Here is a 23269-nt window from a genome sequence, read left to right as displayed (position 1 = left end):
CCGAAGCTACATCCGAAGCTACTTCACGGTTTACAGTAAGAACACTTAAAATGGTTCATGAGGATAGCGGCACATCGTTCCCTTGTAATAACCTCATTTAAGGCATCCGCAGAAAACATAATGAGAATATGTAGCGTATGTGAAGCTGGGGGAAATGGGTTGAGAGAGAAAAAAGTAAAGAGTCAATTTAAACTCAGTCGAGTTCGCAGGGAAGGGAAATAACTTCTACCGGCTACTTTGGCCAGTGGATATATCACAAAATCACCTGGTCACATGATTTTTCGAATAGATATCCAAATGATGACTAGTGTCTTGCCAAAGTGGCTAGTAGAGTGGACGACCATTAAAGCCGCAGACAATATTTAGCAACATTCGGCTAGTGGCTGGTGTCCATTTCGCACCTTGGGTGTTAGGAGAGAAGTCATTTCCTTTCCTTCTGGTGGGCAAAATTCTTCAGTCAACTCACTCTGAATTACTCCTTAGTGTTTACGAGTACAGACGCAAGACTAGAGCTGCACAAAGTTCTGCCATTAACCATTTACATCATCGAGTAGGGAAAAAAAACAACAACAAAAAAACCCCCAATTATGAACACCTAAGGAAGTCTCTATGGAGTCAGTCGTCACTTTTGAGCATGCTCTCAATTATTACACCAAACACACAGACATTCAGACAAAAATGGTAACCGTATTTACACTAGCCGAATGGAGAGTGTATCAATTAAAAGAAAGTATTAAGCAAATATATTCAACAGTCTCAAAAGTACAAAGGGGCCGTCTTCCTTTGAGGCTCTGCCCGTGAGCAACTTTTTTTTTACGCCACTACAGTACATGTCATGTCAGTCTCCTTGCCGTTTTGGTCAGAATGAAAAGTGACAGCAGTAGTGCAGATGTGGGAAATCAATCGATCGGAAAGCAACGTACAGATACCGGGAGTCCTTGGTTATTTTTTACCTGGGTGTCGTCGGTAACCTTGCGTATGGCTTGCAGATGCTGCTTATGCACAAACAAGTCAAGGGACCAAGAGGTTGTTTTTTTTTTTTCTGAACGACCGCAGGGTCGCTGCTGTTCTGCGGCTCTGTTTCCAAACGAAAGCGGGTTTTTTTATTTTTATTTTTTTTTTTTTAGAGTTCTTCGTAATCTCCGCCCTCTCTGTTGGACGATCCCGCCCCGCCGCCCAGGAAGTCCTCCAGCTCGTCCACGTCTGTTTTCTTGGTCCGGGATTTCTTTTTCTTCTTGTCTTTGTCATCCACCGCTGCTGCCGCGTCGTCTTTTTCCTTTTTCTTGTGTTTGTGTTTCTTCTTGCTCTTTTCATCCTCCCTGAGAAGGAAGGATACACATATTTTGTCACAGCTTCACGTACGGACCAGACATGCTTTGAATTTATGCAATATGACCAACTACAACCTTACCTCCTTGCTTTTCTTCTTCTTTTTCTTCTTGTCTTTGGAGGAATGTTTGCTTTCTTTCTCTGAAAGAGGATCAGACACATGTTCTTAAAGAATTGCACGTGTTTTCTGTCCTTGAAAAGAACGATCCAGATAAGGACAATGGCAGTATTTGTGAACTGAAGCTGCATATAGATGGTATTTTGTGCCGATATTCATTTCATCATCAATTTACCATTTTCATGCAAAAAAAAAGTATAGCATCTTTATTCTAGTCGGAGTGTAAAAGCCTCTGAAACATTTAAACCATGGGACACTAAAACTCTCCGTTGAAACCCAGGATAATAATTACAAGTGCTAAATACAGGGACTATGCCTGAATCTGACACTCTGAATTCAGTGATTAGTCTTAAAGTGAAGAACATGAGAGAATGAGACATGAGACATTGCGTGACTTGCCTTCTTGCTCCTCGCTGCTGTCCTTGGCCGCGGGAGCCTCCTCCTGGATGCCGAGGCCAAACAGGTCGGTGTCGTTCTTGTGTTTGAAGGAGATGACGGTGGGCTTCAGGGGCTCCGGTGCCTTGGCCAGCTGGACGTCGTCGTCGTCCGAAAGGTCAGACAGCAGCTCGTCCCTGAGCGGGAACGCGTCCCTGGGTAGAGCGGAGGGGACGGAAAACGGAAACGCTTTGATTTTGATAAACACGTTAAATTCTATTGAATCTGACGGCGGGGTCGGTTCTACTTTACCTTCGTCACTTTTGGCGCGTCCGACGCTTCGGAGTCGAAGTCGGGGTCGTCCATGATGAAAGAGAGCATCTGCTGGGCCACGGGGGCCTCCGGGTCCGTGTCGGAGTCCTCGGCCTTGGGGGTGTTCCCCTTCTTCTTGCCTTGGGGTCGGGCTGGCTGCTGCTCTGCTGAGGCCGGGGTTAAAGTGAGGGAGATGGGCGCCGCGGTCTGGAGCTGCAGGCCGGACCTTTGAGCTCTGGAGCTTTAGACGCCACCTTTGGTTTTGCTATATTGACCACAGGCCTGAAATGAGGTATTAAGGAACGTTTGTTTTCGTCAAGTTCTCATATTTTTTCTCATTTGTTACATATAGCATACATCTTCATGCACTTTTTTCATACGTTTCTACTTAATCTTTCTTAGTATGTTGGATTTTTTGTTTGCATTATGTTTAATAAAACCACCCATTTACTACGTTCTTATCTACATTTTATTTTACTCTTGCTATATCCTGTTACTATTTTGTTGCTACAGCAGGATCATTCAAGTTTCACTTAATCTAATCTAATAAAACCACGGAAACCACAGGAAGACTCATGAACTATGTCAGTGGTTACACTTGTTTTTTTTTTTAGTCATCCATTTGTGCCAGGACACATTCATTGGCAGACCTAGATGATAGTCGGGCTACGCATTTGCATTGTGATCCACTGAGCTAGGGCCATCTTAATTGTGACCAGTAATCTACATAGTCTGGACACAATCACAATGCACACTAATGTAAAGAGATGGAGAGCAAGAGCAGGACAAAGTATCACAGACACAGACTTTAGCCTCTGATCTCTTAGATTTTAAGTAGGGATATATATCGAAATTCAATATATCGCAATATAAAAATGTGACAATACGCATCGTGGGGTAGAAAACTGAATCGCGGTGTGAGACTCACTTTTCAGCTCAGGCTCACTGTCCAGGTCTTGGTCCAGTGTGATGGCAGGGGCTGCTGGTTCGCCCTCCTCCTCGTCACTGGTCAGAGTGATATCTTTACTGCGAGGCAGGGTCTTACGCTGGGGGAGGGGGGGCTCGGAGTCATCTGGGTCCAGCTCGTCCTGGAAACCGGCAACCATGGGGTTTCCTCTGCCTTCGCCATCGCTGGGACAGAGAGAGAACAAGAGTGCGTTTATTATATTTGTCTGGGGAAGGTCAAGGGAGTGCCATGATGCTGCTTTACATTCAAACAGTTCTACAGATTCCCGGTGCACAGAGCCATAGGGATTCGAAGCCCATTTCTCTAACCTCTAGGCTACCACCACCCAACTTTAAAGATCTCCTTTAAAGTGAGGTCAAATGAGTTTCGACATGCAGAAGGTGAATTAGGACAGGGATGTAAAGCTGTACCTCAGTTGACAAAATCCCTCCAGCTACAAATTACCACAAAAAAACAGAAATTTCCTAAGGGAGAGAGGGCTTAACATCTACCATGGCCAGAATTCTCCTTTAACATGTATCCTAGGTGTTTGGATTGCAATCAAAGAGAGCAAAAACACATTAAATCCAGGTGTAAATGCACTCAAGAAGATCTGTTCAGCCAAACCACCTCTGGAATAGGTCAGGGACGCATCTGGCCACATTAACAACAAAGTGTAAAAGCAAACATATATAGCCACTATGTAAACTATGTGAACATTTTTGCAGGGATCCAACCAGGAAGCAAATCAAACAGAATACAGGTAGTCCAATTCTAATACTGAAGATGCATGTTAGTGTGAGGTATAAATGTAATCCAGCTAAATCATATCTAGACATAATTCAGAAGCAAGTGGCACATTTATGCAAAAGTATAAAAGGGATGACTGAATCCCAACCAGCATCGAGTTGCTGTTCTGCAGCGGATCCTGTTGCTCTGATCTTTCTAAGGTTGGGGGGCAGACGAAAAGATGACATCCCCCCCTCCTGATGATCAACAGAGTATCACAGAAATATGAATAAACATTGTACCTGTCGCTGTCCGCAGCATGAGCTGGCTGAGGCACCTTAGACTTAGAGGGCAGACTGTCCTCCAGGAAGCTTTTGTCGAGTCTCTCATCTGGTATAAAATCATCCACACTCTGGACATTAGCAGGACAGGCGGGTGCAGGAGGTCCCTCTGAGGAAAACATAAGAGCCACACGGTGAAGCAAATGAATATGATAATGATCAAATAAAGCTAACTTAATTTCAAATTATTTTTTAATGTTAAAGAGCGTTCATAGTCTAGCAGCACCAGCACAATGTGCCTTGTTTATTAAGAAAAAATGCATACGAAACACTGAAATCACATGAAATTCCAATACCAGGCAGTGCCTGGATCTTTTTCAATGCCCTGCATTTCTCAACTGCTAAGCCTTGAGTCTTGTGACTACTTCCTATGTACTGTGTGCAGTGCCAGTTTCAAGTAGGGCTGAATAATACATTTAAAAATTACAATATTGACTACTCCTAAATCACAAGAAGCTGCATTTTTGCATGCTTTTTTTCTCAAGCATGATTCTGACAGCTTCCAAAACAAGATACTCTGTTGCTGTACAGAATTGCTGGCCTACAAACCAAGTTACAGAGAAAAAGCTTAACTTTATTCAAGCTTGACAAATCTTATCCATTAGCATCTCACCCTCCCCAACCACAATTTGATTTAATCACTGGAAATCCATGTAGAAAAAGCTGTGTCCAACTGTCCTCTAATTCCTATCACAATAACCACAGAAAAAAAATGCAGTACATTTTATATTAAGCAGCCCTAGTTTCAATACATAGCCAGTGATAGAAATTCATTACAAATCAGATAGCTGCAATCCTCAGTTCTGATTGGCTGAGTCAGGCTGGAGGCTAGTATTCAAATACCTGTTGCATAACAGTTCATTTAAATATTGATATTATATTATGAATGCGCTGACCAAAACTCACCATTTATACAGTTAGTTATGTATAACATTTAAAGCACTGCATCTCATAGCTTATTGCTTAAACAAGCTGTAGCAGAGACTCACCTGCCGCAGCAGCAGGAGCCTCGGCGGCGGGGGACGAACCGAACCAGCGGGACATGAAGCCGCGCTTCTGGGGGGCCGAGGCTCCGGAGGACTGAGAGGGGTCGAGGTGCTCGGGCGACTGGGCCGAGGGCTTCGACTCGGCGGCGGGCGAAGCCGCCCCGCTGACCGCGGCCGGCGGAGGAGGGGGAGGAGGAGGCGGAGGGGCAGGGGAGGAGGTGGACAGGGCCTGCGGCTGCGGGATCTGGGAGGGGACGGGGGGCTGAGGGGTGCCGGGGCTGGAGCTGCCGGTGGACGCCCCGCTGGGAGGGACGATGGGGGACTGGGAGCCCGAGGAGGGACTCTGGCCGTTGGCGGGACCGGGAGAGCCGTAGCCTTTGCTGCGAGACTCCAAGTTCTCCAGGAAACTGCAGGATCCACAACAGTAATGGTTAACAAACGGTGCACTTCAACTACAACACCATCATATCTGACAATGGCTGGGTACACACTGCAGGGCTTTTAGGCTGATTACAGCCATGATTTGGCCATCGCAACTGATTTACAAGATCTAGACTAGAGTCTGCTCTAGTTTGAGGTAGTCGTACAAATGATGATGTAGTGTGTGAGGGTTCCTCCTGATCCAGCCAGGACCATCATGATTATTTCAAACATGTTTGTGTGTGTGAGTGTTTTTTGGGGGGTTGTGTGGGGTTTCAACACAACTTTTCATAAGCTGGGTTTCCATTTAAGTATGCTGTGCAAATTATGATGGCCAAGTACATTTCTTTGTTTTCGTCTTCTGATGAAAGCATGAAAGCATGGCCAAAATTAGCTGACGGTAAAGAACAATAACAACTTGCCCAGCACTAATTAATTCTTGAAAGACTATTTAACCTATTTATTCACTTCAACGCAGCTATTATTTAAAACATTTGTGTGAAATTCGCTTGACATTTGGATGGAAACCTAGCTACAGTCTGCAGTGTGTTCCCAGCCTGAACGCTGCATTGGCAGAGAAAAGAGAGTGTACATCTCATAGTTCTGATCCTCGGTCTCCTGCTGCACACAGAGTTCCTCCAGGGTGGCATCCATGTCCAGCTGGTTGGTCTCCAGCTGCCTCAGGAGGGTCTCCCTCTGCACGCACACACACACACACACACACACACCCACGACTGGCATGAATGACTGGGCACGAGCTGAGATCCAGCGTTCATATTCATGCTGTATGCACGCAGCCTTTTAACAATAATAACCCCGCTCAAACTATGGAGCGATTCCAATCTCATTTTCTCCTACGCAAATAAATGCTGCAATAATCACAAAAGCATGCTGAAAATATATTTTAGAGCAAGCCAGTGTAGCCTGAGAAAACAAAATCATAATAGAACAATAATGATTCTAATGACGATTAATGAGGAAGTTAAAAAACACTAACCTGAAGTTGCAGGAAGGGGATGTTGAAAAATCTGTGCAGATATTTCAAGCCAAACCCGTTCTTCATGGATGACTCAGCATAGTGGATATAGGACGATCCCATTGGTCTGCAACACATTACAGTTATTACTAGCCAAATCAAGCTCAGGGTTTGTATTAAGTTTTACATTTGTACAAAAACGCTGTGAGTTTTTGTCTCCCTCTGAGGTTTGACCATTTTGTGAGTCCCTACCTGTTGAGTCCAGCAATCAGGTCTCTTATATCATCAGGGAGGATGACACGATGCTCGCCCATGTCCCTGTGGTTTCCCAGCACACACACCGGCACGTGAGTGGGTACTTTGGGCAGTTCCCTCAGGATGTAGTTGAATGTCCTGCGAAGGATAAAATCACAACAGAACATCAATCTGTGGTATAAATCCTCCGTGGGTGAAGAATCTCTGTTTGCTTGATTCACTGGTGAGGCTTAAATAGATCTCAGTATTAATGTGCTTCAAATTGTTGTGTTTCTTACAACTTAATTATTGAAGATGGTCAAGGTACACACTAACATTCATGTAACCTATCAGTTTAACAAAGATGGTTTAACATTACAAGACATGCCATTGACAGGTACAAATATAAATCAAAACAAGGGGAGATAAGAGAAAAAGGCAACAGAATTAAAAACAAAAAAAGAGACAAATATTATAAAAAAAAAGAGAAAAAATGTCATTTGGAAATTTATTTTTCAAGCTGTAGTATTTATTTAGCCTGGTATTCTTTCCATTTTTTTTTTAAATTCCTTTCAAGCTGGATAGCAACTTAAGACTGTTGATAAGTTTGGGGTGTATGTCTAGAGCCAGTTTAAGGTTATAGCTTTTGTGGCAGCACTTACTAGTAATTGTAATATACCATTTATTCCCTCAGGCAGGACGCCCAAAATGGCATGTTGAAATTGCTTCAATTATTTTGCCTTTGAAGCTAAACAAATTCCGCCCCTGAAAGCACTGAGCTTCATGACTACATGCAGACAGACTGCAACCTAATCCCTCCATGCATATTGTAGCATTAGAGTTCATTGATTAGACCGTGTAAGAACAACAAAACAGAAGCTAAAGGCTCAGGCAGAGGACTCTTACCACTGCTTGGTGATGTCAAACATTATGATGACCCCGTTACAGTTCTTGTACACGTCCAGGAACTCTGCATCCAAGGCCACCTCATCTGACTACAGACAAACATTGGATTAATCAGGATAAAGTATAAGACACAAAATACTTTGAGGTGGATAACTTATGTTTATAATTTACAGCCTTGAGACCATTTGAAGCCAACACCGTCGCTGACCCACATAAAGGATCCATTGTTTTTTTTTTTGAACACATGATGGTCATGTGATAATCACCTCTTGAGGCTCATTTTCCAGTTTCAAATTCTCTCCGCGCTTTTTGCCTTTGCCTGCGAGAAAGAGAGAGAAGACGAGCGTTACGTTCCGGCGAACCGAGGAACGACGGCAATCTACCAGTCGTTTTCTTGCTTTACGTTCGGCCATCATGAGTAAAGCAAGCACAGCAGCACAGCCCCTTTTCCTTATGGGAAAAGCATCTTGCAGCCTGACTTCAGCAGACATAGTCATTTACTCGACTAGCTGCTGGCTGCGGTTCACGGCTCACACAGTGCAAGCACTCAGGCTTTATCGATTTACAGCAGCACATCAGCCAAACGTTGAGGTTTTTGCCACGCTGCAAACCGGGCGGCAGCCAAACCTTGAGAATATTTGCATTCAGATAAGACAAGAACAGGAGGGGCAAACCCACGGCACACAAGCAAGACGTTTTTTTTTTTTGTGCACACCAACAGTGGCGCTCACCTACACCTTCGGGAAGAGGGTGTTTTTGGCCTGAGACAAGTGCGAGAAAGACAGCGTCAACACGGAGGACATGTGGCTCTAAATAAACACCAACCATGCAAGTATCCCATGTTATGAAAGAGGGCGGCAGGTTCTATGAGATCAACTACAGTAGACTGACAAAAGGTGACCTCTAATAGCGTGGCAGGCTTCCATAGAAACTCATTCTTTCACTGGAATATGTGTCAACACTCACCTTTGTCTACCACGTCCCACACCTCTACCTTGACCACGTCATCAGTAGCTGAGAGAAACAGGAAGGTTGTTTTCATCATAAGGTTTCCGTACTACAGAAGCAAACAATTCACATTCACAAGCTCTTAAGCCACTACATGGACGTAGTAACTATGTGATTGTTTTGACAGTCTTATTCACTTGCTATGACAGTAACATAATTAGCGGGATGTTTGCAGCCAGGAAAGTAGTGGTGGGAAAAGGCTTGCTAGGTATGGAGCTACTCCGCTACTAACACAAATACAGGACACCTACTCTAAAAATAGGTTAGCTGAAGCTAATACTAAATTCACAGTCTCATTTTTTACCTTGATATGGAGCCACTGAAATAAACAGTCGAGGCACAAACAGTAGACGTCAAACACGTACACGGCCAAAAGTGAAATACAGCTGATCAAAACAAAAGCAATGACGATAGAACAAAAGAACTTGTGCTGTTCAGGACGGTGTTTGAGGAGAGACAGGAGTCTTACTTTTGTAGTTCCAGTGGATACTGGTAGCCTGGATCTCCTGAGTGGGAATGTACTCCTCCAAGAACTTCTTGCCCTGCAGTCGATGCCATAGAGTACTCTTGCCAGTATTTCTGTCTCCCCGGATGACTATTTTCACTTGAGGGGAAAAATAAACCAACCGATGTTTATTAACTTAATCATAAAACAGGTCAAGTGGTTGCTTAAGAAGTCAAATTGAGTGATACGATAAAGGGTTCAAAGTTCCACACTTGTTGTCAAGACCTTAATTTGAAGATATCGGTCAGTGGTGGCTTGGTAATATGACTGTTATGTAGGGAATTTCACTCTATAGCTGACAATTATTCTAAAAAAAAAAAATCACAATATGTACAATGGGAGGAAGTCTGCAACTGCAATATTTTTTTTTTTACTGTTCATTTCCAGGCTTTTTTGTGTAATTCTTCTCAAAACCTGATAACTATCAAATTAATTTTCCATACTTTTCTTGTCTTTCCAGACCCGAAGAAGCTCTTATTTATTGACGTTAATCATAAAACAGATAAACTAGCAGCCTAGCCCAGCAACATATTTGATAAAACTATTTCACACACAGATCAATACATGCATAAAGCAACATATGCCATCGAAAGAGTGTTAGAAAAGTCTGGAATCATAGGGATAAGTCAGACCATATATACAGTATATATTTCTCTTATTGCACTTGCTTTCCCTACAGCTGTCAGGACGGCTCAGTGGTCTCTGGGGTTTCTGGTTTCCACATGGAAGTGCGGGTTTGAATCTCACTTCTGACACGTGGCTTTGCACTCGCTTAACTGCAGGTTTCCCTATGTCTCCAGAGGTTTTGGGCACCCTGCAGTGTAAAAGATAAGAGCAGCTCGATCACTTACTGTTATACTGGACCCCTTTGGCGAAGCGTCTCTGTAAACTTTGGTTCATAGACTGCATGCCGGCGGGGATGTTCTTGTCCCGGAGCTGCCCCGGCTCAGATCCCACCAGCTTCTTCAGAGCCGAAAACATCTCGACGAAGCTTCAACTAACCGGTTAGCGCTCAACAATATGGTGAAACTCCCCTCCGAAAATGTGTCACACAACAACCGATGGAAAGTGTAACAGAGTACAGGAACACTGGTGGCTGAGGAAGTTAAAGGTCCATGCTTTCAGACAGATATGATGCACTTCAGATCATGCCAATTCGTAATTTAACATTTGACAGCTGCTATTGACCAGTTACTCTGGATTGTACAGCTAGTCTCTTATAACTGACCAGATGTTCTTGCTCGCCAGTCAATGGTGGAGGGTACTACCATGTTGTCTTGAGCATCATCTGTGAAAATACAATCAGTAACAGTTGGGAATTAACAATCATTCACGTTCAAAATGAAGGCACAGTCAGTGGTGGAGGTTACTGCCATATTGTCTTGAGCACCTTCTGTAGAAATACAATCAATTACAGCTGGGAAAGTAACTGTCATTCACTTTCCAGATGTAGGCACAACCAGAAAGGCCTCAAACAGCTAAATGATCATACATTATCACGCCTTCATTATTAGACTTGCTAGAGGGATGCAGACAGAGCTGGTCAATTCATTTGGTCACCTAACGTTATCTAGCTAACGTTAGCTGCCCGGGCTGTTAGCTAGGTTAGCTCAGGGCTAACAGTTATATACAATTCCCTCAAATCAACTGTACTTGAAAATGTTAAGACAGACTACTCTAAATGATATGTCAAGGTCACCAGGGGCTGCAAAAAGATGAGACAGCCCGGTTCGTTACCTAGCGTGACTAAATGGTAACGTTATCCGTTGGCTCTGTTTTGGCTAGCTAGCCAATATTAGCCTAGCTTCACCCACTCTGCGTTCAATGACACTAAACGGCAGCTAGTCTGGGTCTTTTCCACCAGGTGATATCAGGCACAAATACTCACGGTTAGCTAATGAGACAAACAACTGCAGTGCTGACATATTTTTCTCAGAACATCTGACAGTCCACCATCCCGACAGAGATGTAGCAGCGACATTCCTTTGCAAAGAAAACAGCTATCGAACCAGCGTCAAGCTAGAGACAATAATTAATGACATCCGGTTACAACTTTCAAAATAAAACGTGTATTAACGAGCGTGGTGCAGCGTTGTTGTTGTTTTTTTGCATAATGCAAAGTATATAAGTGAAAACAGAAATGTATTTATGTAGAGATCTGTAGTAAATGAAAACACTTTTTTCCCTTTTACTTATCTAAGGAAAGTTGAGTGCTCTTTTCAAGAATCGCCCTGCTTCACACATACACATACACTGGCCCTTTCACTTCTCACAGTGCCATATGCCAAGGTGCAATACATACAGGGCAGGGCAGCCAAAAATATGATATGCATATAAAAAAATCCTCCAACACCAAACTTACACCAGAAAACTGGGTTTTTTTCAGGAGGGACAAATTCTTTGCTTTTACTTTGAAGGCAAAATCATGTTACTTCCGGGAGTACGCTGGCTAACTGCAGCTTGCCGCAAGTCTTGTTGTCAAGCGGAGCCTGCTTCCTGATGCTTGCCTCTTTCACTTGCACCCCCTAGTGGTAGACCTATTAATCTACAACTGAACAGAGACAACCTCAACTGTCAATTTTAGCACACCAAAACAGCTGGCCTTATTACAGCATCGTATGCGTAGATCAAATGTTGACGGAGTTATTTAACACAGACAGTCAAACGTAATGCCAGTGGTGTGGGCTACAGTCAAAGAGCAATGAATCGTAGCAGCCAAATATTGCTAAAACCACATCAGCTGTGTTGGCTGTCTTGAACACACCCCGCCGAGTACCCCGATATTGTCATTCAGGGGGAATAATGGCTGCCCAGGAGCCTTCTCCACCATCTTCACTGGAAGGCAACAAACCGGGCTTCCCCAAGAAGATTTTGGCGAACAACCTCGAAGATAAACACTTGTGCAATTCGTGCCAGAAAATACTGAGGAGGCCCTTGCAAGCCCAATGCGGTCATCGTTTTTGTTCGTTCTGTTTCAACAAAATTGTGAGGTGAGTAGTGTCATGGTTGCTAGCTAGCTAGCTAGATGGGTAGCCCCTATAAGCAGGGAACGCTTCCCCAAACTTGTTCAAAAATCTGTCAATTTAACGCTGCCTTGCTTATTGGCAAAGTTATATAACTCGTAGAACACCACTTGAGACCTTTAACGAAAGGCAAGGAGCCACTGTGAAATTCGGCATACATGTGATTGACCAATTAGCAATTAATTTCAATAAAATCTCAACTTGCATGATGGGTGCACCTGTTATTTCCAGTCTTCTCCCAACCGGTAACAGACATTGTGGCGGGCGTTAGCCAGCATTGTAAACCAATTCTAAAAGTTGAGAATTTAACTGAATTAAGTGATGCTTGGTAGGTTGTATGTACGCCGAATTTACTTAAAGACCACGATATCTGGTAAACTCTTTTAACATATGTTGTACTTGGTATGTACCTTTGTCGATAAGCAAGGCAACATTAAACCGATAGATTTTGGCGTGACCTTCTCTTCATATAATAGATAACGGAACGTATCAGGGCTAGCTAGCTGGAAGGCGTCCTGGCTTTCACTTTCACTCCCTGCCCGCTTGACTGCAACGTGTAGCAGCATGCTACTGTCATGAAATTGACAGTAGGCTATTTTATGTCAGTGCAACATCACCTCAAAAGACCTTGGTTTAATAATACAGTTTGTTAGCTGATGTGTGTTAAATGCAAACCGTTAATCGCCTCAATAGTGCTCAGCAAATAAGTTCATGTGGTTAAATGCAGGTCTTCCTTTCATGAGTTGTGAGTGTCTGATTGAAATTCGTCATATAGATGTTCCACCAAGCAGCACTTCATCTCAATAAAATCTCAGCTTTTAAAATTGGTACATACTGCTCACTACCGTGTATTTTGGTGGAAGTGGTTGCGGGAATAAGAGGTGAACCAATTCTAAAAGTTGTCATTTTACTGAAACAAAAGCTGCTTGGTGGATCTGATGTATGCCGAATTGAAGAGCGGATGCTAACCATTCATAAATGGTCTAAAGTCATGTTCAACCAGGTATGTATTGTTGCTGATAATCAAAGCAACATGAAATTGCAAAATCCTTGAATGGAGTGTGGCATTATGTTCTCGGGACCCCTGGATGTCCTCAACACCCGCTTTGGGAACCACTGAGCTGATGCATGACCTTGCCCAGGTTAGGAAACAAATGTTTTCAGCTATATGACACAGTGGTGGCTGATGGTTTTTAATTTTTTACCAGACACCTTTACTCTTTCAGAAGCCCATTATGCTTTGTAGAACAGAATCAGAAGTCCAAATGATGGCTGGTTCCTTGCCAAAATGATTAAGTAGAATAGAGTAGCTTACCAACCACAGCCATAGTTTACCCGGATTTGGATGGTGACGTGGTAATTTGCCACATCATGTCAAGTCTCTATTGTCTCACCACAGAGTAGATGGTAGCTGAATTATATTAATACAACATGTGTGATTTTTGTGAATGATTATTTTTTCTTTCAAGTTCTGGACCACAAAAATGCAGCGCTTGCATCAAAGAAGACTTGTTTGAGGAGCCCACTTCCATTCTCAAACAAGGCGGTGTAAGTACATTTTTTACCCTACATTTCATTTTAGGCATTTGGTCGACACTCTTTCCAGAGTCACTTACTGTTACAGTGAGTGCAGCAATAGAATAAGGCAGAAATTCTCAAACGTTTTCAAATCAAGGACCCCTGCATTAGAGCCACGGACCCCCATTTGGACAGTCAACCATTGAGATTTTGTCTCTCGGACCCAAATCTGAGAATATTTTTATTGTTAGATATGATTTTGTCCAGAATTCCATGACTAGCTGTAAGTGAAGCTATGATCAAAACGGTCATTCTTCTACATTCTCTAATTGTGTTAACTTCTTGTAAATGAAGTCTAACGATTCATCAATTTGCTGGGGACCCCCTGGGACCTCCTCAAGGACCCCTCGTGGTCCCCGGACCCCACGTTGAGAACCACTGGAATAAGGTTCCTAGATCACAAACAACCTGTGGTAAAGAGTAGGGTTCAGCTGATATGGGTTTTTGAAGGCTGATACTGATATTTTTGGACAGAAGCTGCCGATAATTAGTATTGTTTCAACATCATTAAATTTGACCATTTTCATGCCAAAAATAAAAAAATGTAAGTATTCAGTGTTTCCCCCTGAATTTTATTCTTGGTAGGCTGACAATAGATGGAACTAGCTACTAGTCCTGCGTCCCTAGAATGACTGTATATGATGGAGAAGTGTTTTGGAAAAGAAATAAGAGCCGGGGTACAACAGGTAGAACTATCCTGATCCTGAGTAAACCGATGCAGAGCTTGAAGCCCTCGCCTCTCGTAACACTAGCCTCCGGACTGTAACTAAAGACACAAACCAGACGGCCGGTGACAGCAGCTACACCACTCGGGGGACCTAAAATAACCTCTTGTTTTCCATCCAGGCTTTTCCAGACAATGCGGCCCGGAGAGAAGTGGAGGCCCTGGCAGCCGTCTGTCCCAACGAAGGATGCACGTGGACGGGGACTATCAAAGAATACGAGGTGCAGGCTAATACTTAACAGGGTGAACACCAGCCACCTACCCCCCATGCTATTTGATATTATCGAATATCCATATCGTGATATTTTCTGCAGTATCAAATTATAATAATTAGAAATTAGTTTAGAAGAAATAAGATTAAAAAAAAATACCCAAAAAACAGAGCGGGAAAAAACAAAAAAAAACGCGACGGGACAGTATTATGATATTAAATTACAAAATCACACTGATTGGCTCAAGGGGGCGCCACAACATTGTTGGTCAAACATTTCAACCAGCCATAGAGGCAAGTTCTACCTGTAATTTTCAATTGACATGAAGTCCGGTGCACACATCTAGGTACATCGTATTGGATTTTGCATCATTTTGAATTCCCTGGAAAAATGGTTTTCTCATTTATTTATTTTTTGACCTATTGGCACCAAGCCTACAACAGGTGGAAATGTTAAAGATGGAAATGTGAAGTTTCCTGCCCTGCTTCAATATACAAACGAACTGGCCAATGAAATAAAATCAATTTCTACTGTAGAGCGTTTTCAAGCTTTGGTAAAATGGGTCTTGAGCAAAATACAAAAGGACTAAAGCAGTAGTTTGGTTTTCTAAGCGTTTTCTACCCGCTTACTTGCCACACGATTCGAGGACCACAAGGAAAATAAGTCACGTAACTTATGTATGTGCTTATTGGTATATTGCACTTTAATTCATCAAAAAGTCAGTCATTCAGCATGTCAGACTATGTGTCGATAAAGGTATCTCTACTGGAGTGTTTAAGACGTTGGGACACATTTAAAACTTCTCGATGGCTATTTGTTGTTGATCTCCCGCAGGCCAGCCACGAGGGAAACTGCGACTTCATGATCATCCTCTGTCCCTCCTGTAAAGAGCTGATGAGGGCCAACGAGCAGGAACGCCACAACGAGCGGGAATGTCCGGAGAGGACGCTCAACTGCAAATACTGCAAAGAGCCCTTCCTGTTAAAGAACATCAAGGTGAGGCCTCTCTGTCTCATGGCGTTTATTCATCAAGTGCGGTGAATGGATGTGGATTTGTCTTGGAGACGCTGAGTATGTAGTAACATAAATACATAAAGGCTGACATGGTATAGGGATATACTGTAAGTAATAATGTCATGAAATAGTGGGATTCTGTTATTACATTTTTATACTTTGACATATATTTCTTCACTTACCATCCCACATGGATAGACAATATTTCCTTGGATAGATTTCATTAAAAAAAAACACAAATGTATTTTGAACTAATTTTGTAGCACAAGAATAGGAAGAAAGTCAAGTGGAATAAAATTTTTTTTTTTTCTATTGCTACTGTGTTTTGTATTTATTTGCCCTGGCATGAGGTATCTCAAACTGCTATGATGATCTTTCTTTCTGTTTTTTAGGCTCACGATGAAATTTGTCCAAAGTACCCGATGATTTGTGAAGGTTGCGCAAAGAAAAAGATACCAAGAGAAAAGGTATGTCAAAATTTTGTGTGATTTGCATAATGTTAGCATGGGTTTAGCTCGTTTACCATTCACTTGCTCGGGATCAAATGTTGCAACGTATTTTTGTCATAGATCATTACCTTTTTTTTTTTCCTTTTCTTTTTTTTTCAGTATGTGGACCATATTAAGTTCTGCAGTAAATTTAAAGCTCCATGCAGATTTCATGTTGTTGGCTGCGATATGTCTGTAAGTAGACATTTTTGTCATAAGTTGCTACATGTGGAACAACTGTTAATGTAATAACTGTTTACTAATTTACTAACTTGTCAAAATGTAATTAAATGTCTGCGTGGCTACAAAATATTCAAAGTTGCCAGATAAGAAATAACATCTTTCGACTAATGTTTTGATGATTAAGAAGTTACACTCCCAATTATGTAATATTTCCCGTTTCCCAGTAATAATGCATCACATTATCAGGAAATATATACAATAACAAATTACAATGTCTTTTTTTTTTTTTTAACCTTTTTGACCCATTTAGAGTGAAATTTCATTATATTTTGACAAGTTCTTACATTATCTGACAGTTATTACATTGTCAGTTGCTACACAGCTGTAAATTAATACTGTGTTGTAGAATATAAAACCTCCATTTATATAACCCTCATTTCCTAAATTCTTATTTCTATTACATTTTTCTTTGTGTCTTATTAGTATTTCCTGCTTCAATGACAGTTTCCCAACGCAGATCATTAAAGTTTCCTCTTACCTTTCTCTTCTGCTTCTGTCTCCTTTTTGCCCCAAGGTGGAGAAAGAGAAGATCCACGACCACGAGCGAGCATGCTCCTACGAGCACCTGAACCTGCTCCTGCACTTCATCATGGGCATCAAGGTGAGCCTGGAGAGCCTGCAGCCCCAGAGCCTGGAGGTGGCCAGCCACAAGCTGCAGGAGCTCCACCAGTCGCTCAGGGACCTGGAGCTGAAGCTGAGTCAGCTGGGCGGCGGGGCGAGCGCGGCTCCCGTGCAGGGTGCCTGCGCCCCGGCGCTCGCCACCTCCTTCACACCGCTGCCCAGCGCCGTGGGCGCCGCCCTGGAGCTGCAGCTGCACAGCGAGAAGACCAAGGTGGCCGAGCTGAGCCGGCGCTGCCAGGAGCTGGAGCTCAAGGTGGGCACCTTCGAGAACATCGTGTGCGTCCTCAACCGCGAGATGGAGCGCTCCTGCACCACCATGGAGGCCTACAACCGCCAGCACCGCCTGGACCAGGACAAGATCGAGATCCTCAACAACAAGGTGGAGAGATAACACGTGTTCTCTGGAGTCCATCTAGGATTTACTTATTAGATGAGATGAAAGTTTTATGATCCCAGTGGGGAAACTGGGTCATTGCAGCACCAGAAGTTCCATCTCCACTTTCTCCCAAGTGGTTGTTAAATCAACGGGACCTGGTTGTCTAAAGTTCCCAAAAGGGCATAAAGTGACCATCAAAGGTGTCTAAATGGCTTGTGCCACATAAATCTTAAAATGCTTTAAACTACATTATCTAAACTCAAGGCCTTAAAAGGTATTAAATCAAGTTGGATATAACATTTTAGGGCGTAAATATCTTTGATAATCATCAGTCTAAACTTGGTTTGTAGACCTCAGCAACAAACCAGTAGTGTGGCGTTCTTCCAGCGTTAACCCCGGTGTGTTGCCGCGCTGCAGGTTCGCCAGCTGGAGCGGACCGTGGGCCTGAGGGACCTGTCCATCGTGGAGATGGAGGGGAAGATGAGGGAGATGTCCGCGGCCACGTTCGACGGCATCTTCGTCTGGAAGATCTCCGACTTCACCAAGAAGAGGCAGGACGCCGTGGCTGGCCGGGCCCCTGCTATGTTCTCACCTGGTAACAACAACTTCATATGAATGCTAGCAGCTCAGTTACAGATGGCTGGGCAGTCATGTGTCATGGAGGGCCGAGAGCATGCAGGTTTTCATTCCAGCTAAACACTACAGCAGGTGATTTCACTGAGTAGTTCCTCCTCTCTGGTTGAAGGTGTGCTACACGGTGAAATCACCTGCTGTAGTCTTAGATTAGAATGAAAACCTGCAGACTCTCGGCCCTCTATGGCACATGACTGCCCATCTGGTTATTTTATTATCAGGAGCCATCTGTCTTATTAAGGATATCCACTCTTGCATGGCAATAGGCTTGGGCAATATCCAAAATTTAATATCACGATACCGTCCTGCCAAAATATCGCGATATACGGTATTATCGCGATAGTTTTTTTGTCTCGGGGTTTTTTGGGGCGGGTATTTTATTTAATTTCTTCCAAATTACATCACATTTCTCGTAATAATCAGTATTATTATAAACAGCCTAGAAATTTGATCTTACTATTCAAGCATTGGAGGAAACAATGGCCATTTAGTGTAATTTGCTCATTGCTGCTTTTTCCAGAAAAACTGAAAGACAAATTTTTCACTTCAAGTATGATTATTTATTTTTTTTTTTTACTATCCCACCACTAGTAGATTTCCGATATCGCGGGAAATATCACAATCTTTACGAAATATCGCGATATTCGATAACATTGAATATCGGCCCAAGCCCACATGGCAGCGAATGACATCCATCACGCCGCTGTTTGCCTGTCTCCTCTTTCCCAGCCTTCTACACCAGTAAATACGGCTACAAGATGTGTTTACGGATCTACCTGAACGGCGACGGGACGGGCCGCGGCACCCACCTGTCCCTGTTCTTCGTGGTGATGAGAGGGCACAGCGACGCGCTCCTCAAGTGGCCGTTCAATCAGAAGGTAAAACTCACCGACCAGCAAACTGCAAGCCAAAAATAATCCCACTGGACACTGACGATTATTTTGAAATGACAGCGACAGGTCAAAAATAGTCTCCTAGGTTATACATAATTGATATGCTGCTCTTTAATAACTTCTTAATGTTAATCTTAATCCTCTCACATATGTTAATCACTTGAGTCAAAATTGATGAAATATGTATGCATATTTTATACTCTTTGCGACACTGTGGACGGCCAAAATCTTTTTGCTGGCAGCTAAATTTGGCCTGCAGGCCGCTCTTTGGGCAGCTTTATCATAGATCATGCATCATAGATGATCCACAAGCACTATTTTTTCATTTAATTTTATTTTAGATTTTATATTATTTTTATTTTTTTATTTTTATATGATCTTTAATTTATTTTTGGTAGTTGAACATAACATCCCTACCTTTTTTTTTCTTTGATTTGCTGTATTTATTGATTTATTTTTCATTTTGAATACACTGAGTTATAAGTACTACAGCTCTTTTGACAGTCTCCATATCATTCAGCCAGTCTTGTCGTAACTGCCTTGTGACTAGCATGCCATAGCCTGGAAATGCATTAGCGGGTCAGCTCCAGGTTTTGCCATCAGAGCGGATGTAAGGCTCGATGCTCCTAACATCTGTGCCCAGGTCACCCTCATGCTGCTCGACCAGAACAACCGGGAGCACATAATCGACGCCTTCCGGCCCGACATCTCCTCCTCGTCCTTCCAGAGGCCCGTCAGCGACATGAACATCGCCAGCGGCTGCCCGCTCTTCTGTCCGCTCTCCAAGCTGGACTCTAAAAACTCCTACATACGCGACGACACCATCTTCATCAAGGCTATCGTAGACCTCACCGGGCTCTAGGCGAGAGGACGACGGCGCTACTAACCCGTTTGAATTTGACAGACTTTTGTATCACCACTAACTGGCTTTTCTCTTTTGGGTCTGTAGTTCTTTTTGGTTTTGGTGTGGATTGTTGGTGGCCATACGTAGGACCAGGGCAGGAAACTAACTTTTTCCACCGGCCGCCGTGGCTGGTGGATTCCAAAAAACCTTCCCAGCCACTTTCACTATTTTACCAATCAAATAGATTTTTTTGTGATCGACCAAAACCGGCAAATGATGGATGATTATCTGCCAAAGTGGCTGGACGAATGGACGCTTAACAGTCACAGCCAAAACATACTAGCATTCAGCTGGTGGCCGGTGTTAATTTCCCACCCTGCGTAGGACCCTTGCACAGCGTTTGAACTGATATAAAGCATTCCCAGACACAGAATATCACACTTGTGAAATGTATCTTTCAGATATGTAAACAACTAAGATACTGTGTCAAATCTGCAGTGATCATACTATGGCTGCTTGTTCCATGGACCACTGACAACCGTAGCTACGTAGATGGAATAGTCTACTAACAGAGCGATAGATCAAGCTGGTCTTGTGCTCACTGTCGGCGTGTAGTGCTCGATATTTGGTTAACCATTCATTTATTTGATTTTTTTTTTTTTGCAAGTTTTGCATATACAGACGTGGAGTTCCAATAACAACAACGTGACGCCCATGTAGCCTTCAGATTATCAGCTTTGCACACACGGTTTGCAGTGCAGTAGGAATTTTCGAAGCCGTCTGTTATTTCTCGACATCCGTGCCTCCAAATCTCGAGTCCTGTGTTCATTGGTAATCATTTGTAGTGGTGGACATTGCTTGAATTCCATGAATTCCGAGTGCAGTATCTGAGTTGTGAATGTCGTCGTGTGTGTGTACCGTCACCTTTCTTTGCGGTTAGTTGCAGTGTCAGTTTGCATGTTGGATCTGTGGAAGATGCACCGTAGCTTGCAACAGTTTCTGGGTTGTTGGCCTAGAAAACCTTAACAGCGATGGTAGTAGCGCTGATGAGCCCAAATGGAAATATGACATATTTTATATACTAAAAAAAAAAAAAAAACATATTTGCCTGTGTGCCATGTTCCAATATATTCAGTGAATATCTTTCATTATTAGATTTAGGCTATTTTTCAGTATTTTTGATTTGTACAATTACATTCAAGTAGGCTCTTGGGTGATGCAGCAGAAAAACACTTGCCCACCAAGGAAATACGTTTAAGATAATTTTACCAATTTGATGTATTTAATATGTGGAAAATAGTTTAAATATTGAAAATGGCCAAAGGTGAATATTAAAACATATTTCTGCAATATATTTGTACATATTTACACATATGTGAGGTATATAAAAATATGTTACTATACAGTGCCTTCAGAAAGTATTCAACTCCCACAACTTTTTCTGCATTTTCCTATGTTGCGGCCTGAATTCAAAGTGAATCTACACAAAGTAACCCGTAATGAAAAAGTGAAAATATACAAAATTTCTGCAGTGCTGTTGAGAAAGAAATATAAAGAAATCTCTCAATTTAATTTGGTATTCAATACCCTGAGTCAATACTTTGTAGAAACATCTGCAGCGAGTTCTGTGGAGTCTTCTTGGATACGTCTGGATCAGATTGGCATATCTGGATTTTGGGATTTTCTCCCATTCTTCCTTCATTTGCTCAAGATCGGTCATGTTGGATGGGAAATGTCTCTGAACAGCTATCTTCAAGCCATTCCACAGATTTCCAATGGCATACAAGTCTGGTCTTTGGCTGGGCCACTCAGAGACTTTCACCTTCTTGTTTGAAGCCATTCCAGTATTGATTTGACTGTATGTTGAGGGTCATTGTCCTGTTATTGGAACATAAATCTTCACCCCGATCTAAGGTCTTTAGTATCTGAAGCAGGTTCTCCTCAAGAACCACAGTATCTTCTCCCTCATGCTCTGAGTCTTTCACCACCTTGTCACAAACTCCAGGCAGCTGTCATGTGCCTTTTTTCAGGAGTGGTTTCCTTCTGGCTCCTCCTCCTTTGAATACATGCTGTAACATCGCAAAATGCAGAAAACATCAAGGGGGCTGAATACGTCCTGAAGGCGCTGGATTATATTTCCATATGGGTGCAGCCCTTGGTCCCGCTTAGACACACTGACATCAAAACCTGTGCTAAGTGGAGGAGACTGAGATTGGAGGGCCTCAGGATGAAAGCCTAGTTGAGGTATTAAGAGGGGAAACGGTCGATGTTATTGTAATATTTTCTTGTTTTTGGCTTTTCCTTACAGCTTTGAGCTGACCTACGTTTTACAGAAAAAGAAGTGCCTGTACCAGTTATGTTTTGGTTATGTTTCTTGAGCCCACGGAATTGTGGATGTGCTTTCCTGTGAATTTGATGGAGCCAAATGTGAGATTTTTAATTTTGTCTGGTGTTTTCTCAAATTAGTGTCCTTTATGGTGCCCCCTTTACTGGACTATATGACGTGACAAAATTTCAAGTGATTATAATACTATGTTTCTCTCTGTCACTTTACATTGGCATACGCAACCGATGAATGTTATACATTATCTTACTTAAAGGTCCCATATCGTGTAAAACGGGAATTCCCTTGCCTCTTTGATTATAAAGGAGTTGGATGTTCTATCTAAACATGGTGAAAGTGTCAAAACGCACGGTTGCCAACTAAATCCACACAATCCATATTAGAAAAGCGAGCCTCTAAACGAGCCGTTTGGACTTCTGTAACTTTGTGGCGTCACAAAGGTTCGCTCATTATCATTTTTGTAAGAAATAATAGACTAACAAAGTGTCTTTTTCAAAGCAGTTGAGCGGTTGTCATTGTTTATTACCGGAGAGTTTTCCCTACCTGTAGCCGCCGGGCTGCGGTGTCTCACTTATCACTGTCGGAACGGTTAGCCAATCAGAACAGTGGGTCGTTAATATTAATGAGCCTTAAAGACACAGCGACAGAAACAGCCTGTTCTTGGTAAGGCTCAGAGATATGCTGGAAAATGAACGTGTAAAAATAGATTGAGAGTGTTTTTGGTACATGACACCATACACACAGCTTTGAATGGACCTCAAGACAGAAAATAAACACTGGAAAAGTGGAGAATATGGGACCTTTAAACATAGAATCAATGAGGTATATATATCAAGCAAGGACTAGATACCCAACTATCGGCTTTGCATCCACATGCAAACATATCAAGCATGTTTTTAAACCTCTCTCAACAGATATTGAAGCCTCTCTGTGCATGAGATGTTTCAATAGGAAACAAATACATATATTAAGCACTGGTTTACATTGTAGACCAGCATTTTATTTTTTTATCATTTCATTATCAATATATACAGTATATGGACGCTATGATTACGAGTGCGCGTGATATTATTTTGGTATAAACTGACATA

General features: G+C 42.6%; 2 protein-coding genes across 2 annotated transcripts; one reads left to right on the top strand and one right to left on the bottom strand.

The window, feature by feature from the left end:
• Positions 1 to 15: 15 nt before the first annotated feature.
• Positions 16 to 11173, bottom strand: rabl6b (RAB, member RAS oncogene family-like 6b). The gene is given in 18 exon segments (XM_071543604.1): positions 16 to 1319; positions 1407 to 1470; positions 1847 to 2037; positions 2130 to 2356; positions 2359 to 2416; positions 3059 to 3265; positions 4112 to 4259; positions 5140 to 5543; positions 6149 to 6252; positions 6554 to 6659; positions 6785 to 6925; positions 7673 to 7761; positions 7939 to 7991; positions 8404 to 8433; positions 8639 to 8686; positions 9150 to 9284; positions 10037 to 10473; positions 11074 to 11173. Coding segments are annotated over 17 exon segments (2331 nt in total). The 5' UTR covers positions 10167 to 10473; positions 11074 to 11173; the 3' UTR covers positions 16 to 1123.
• An 814-nt stretch (positions 11174 to 11987) lies between these two features.
• LOC139664679 (TNF receptor-associated factor 2-like) lies at positions 11988 to 19852 on the top strand. The gene is made up of 11 exons (XM_071543601.1): positions 11988 to 12175; positions 13678 to 13756; positions 14633 to 14731; positions 15557 to 15718; positions 16129 to 16203; positions 16345 to 16419; positions 16982 to 17068; positions 17273 to 17467; positions 17882 to 18059; positions 18827 to 18975; positions 19634 to 19852. The coding sequence occupies exons 1-11, from the start codon at positions 11988 to 11990 to the stop codon at positions 19850 to 19852; spliced, it is 1506 nt and encodes a 501-aa protein (XP_071399702.1).
• Positions 19853 to 23269: the final 3417 nt, after the last annotated feature.

Source organism: Centroberyx affinis, unplaced genomic scaffold (assembly GCF_046629955.1).
Source record: "Centroberyx affinis isolate AG114_WGS23_722 - 3 ecotype Tasmania unplaced genomic scaffold, CSIRO-AGI_Caff_v1 ptg004355l_1, whole genome shotgun sequence".
Classification (NCBI taxonomy): Eukaryota; Metazoa; Chordata; class Actinopteri; order Beryciformes; family Berycidae; genus Centroberyx; species Centroberyx affinis.
The sequence above is the reverse complement of the archived record's forward strand: the minus strand, read 5'-3'. Positions and strand labels throughout refer to the sequence as shown.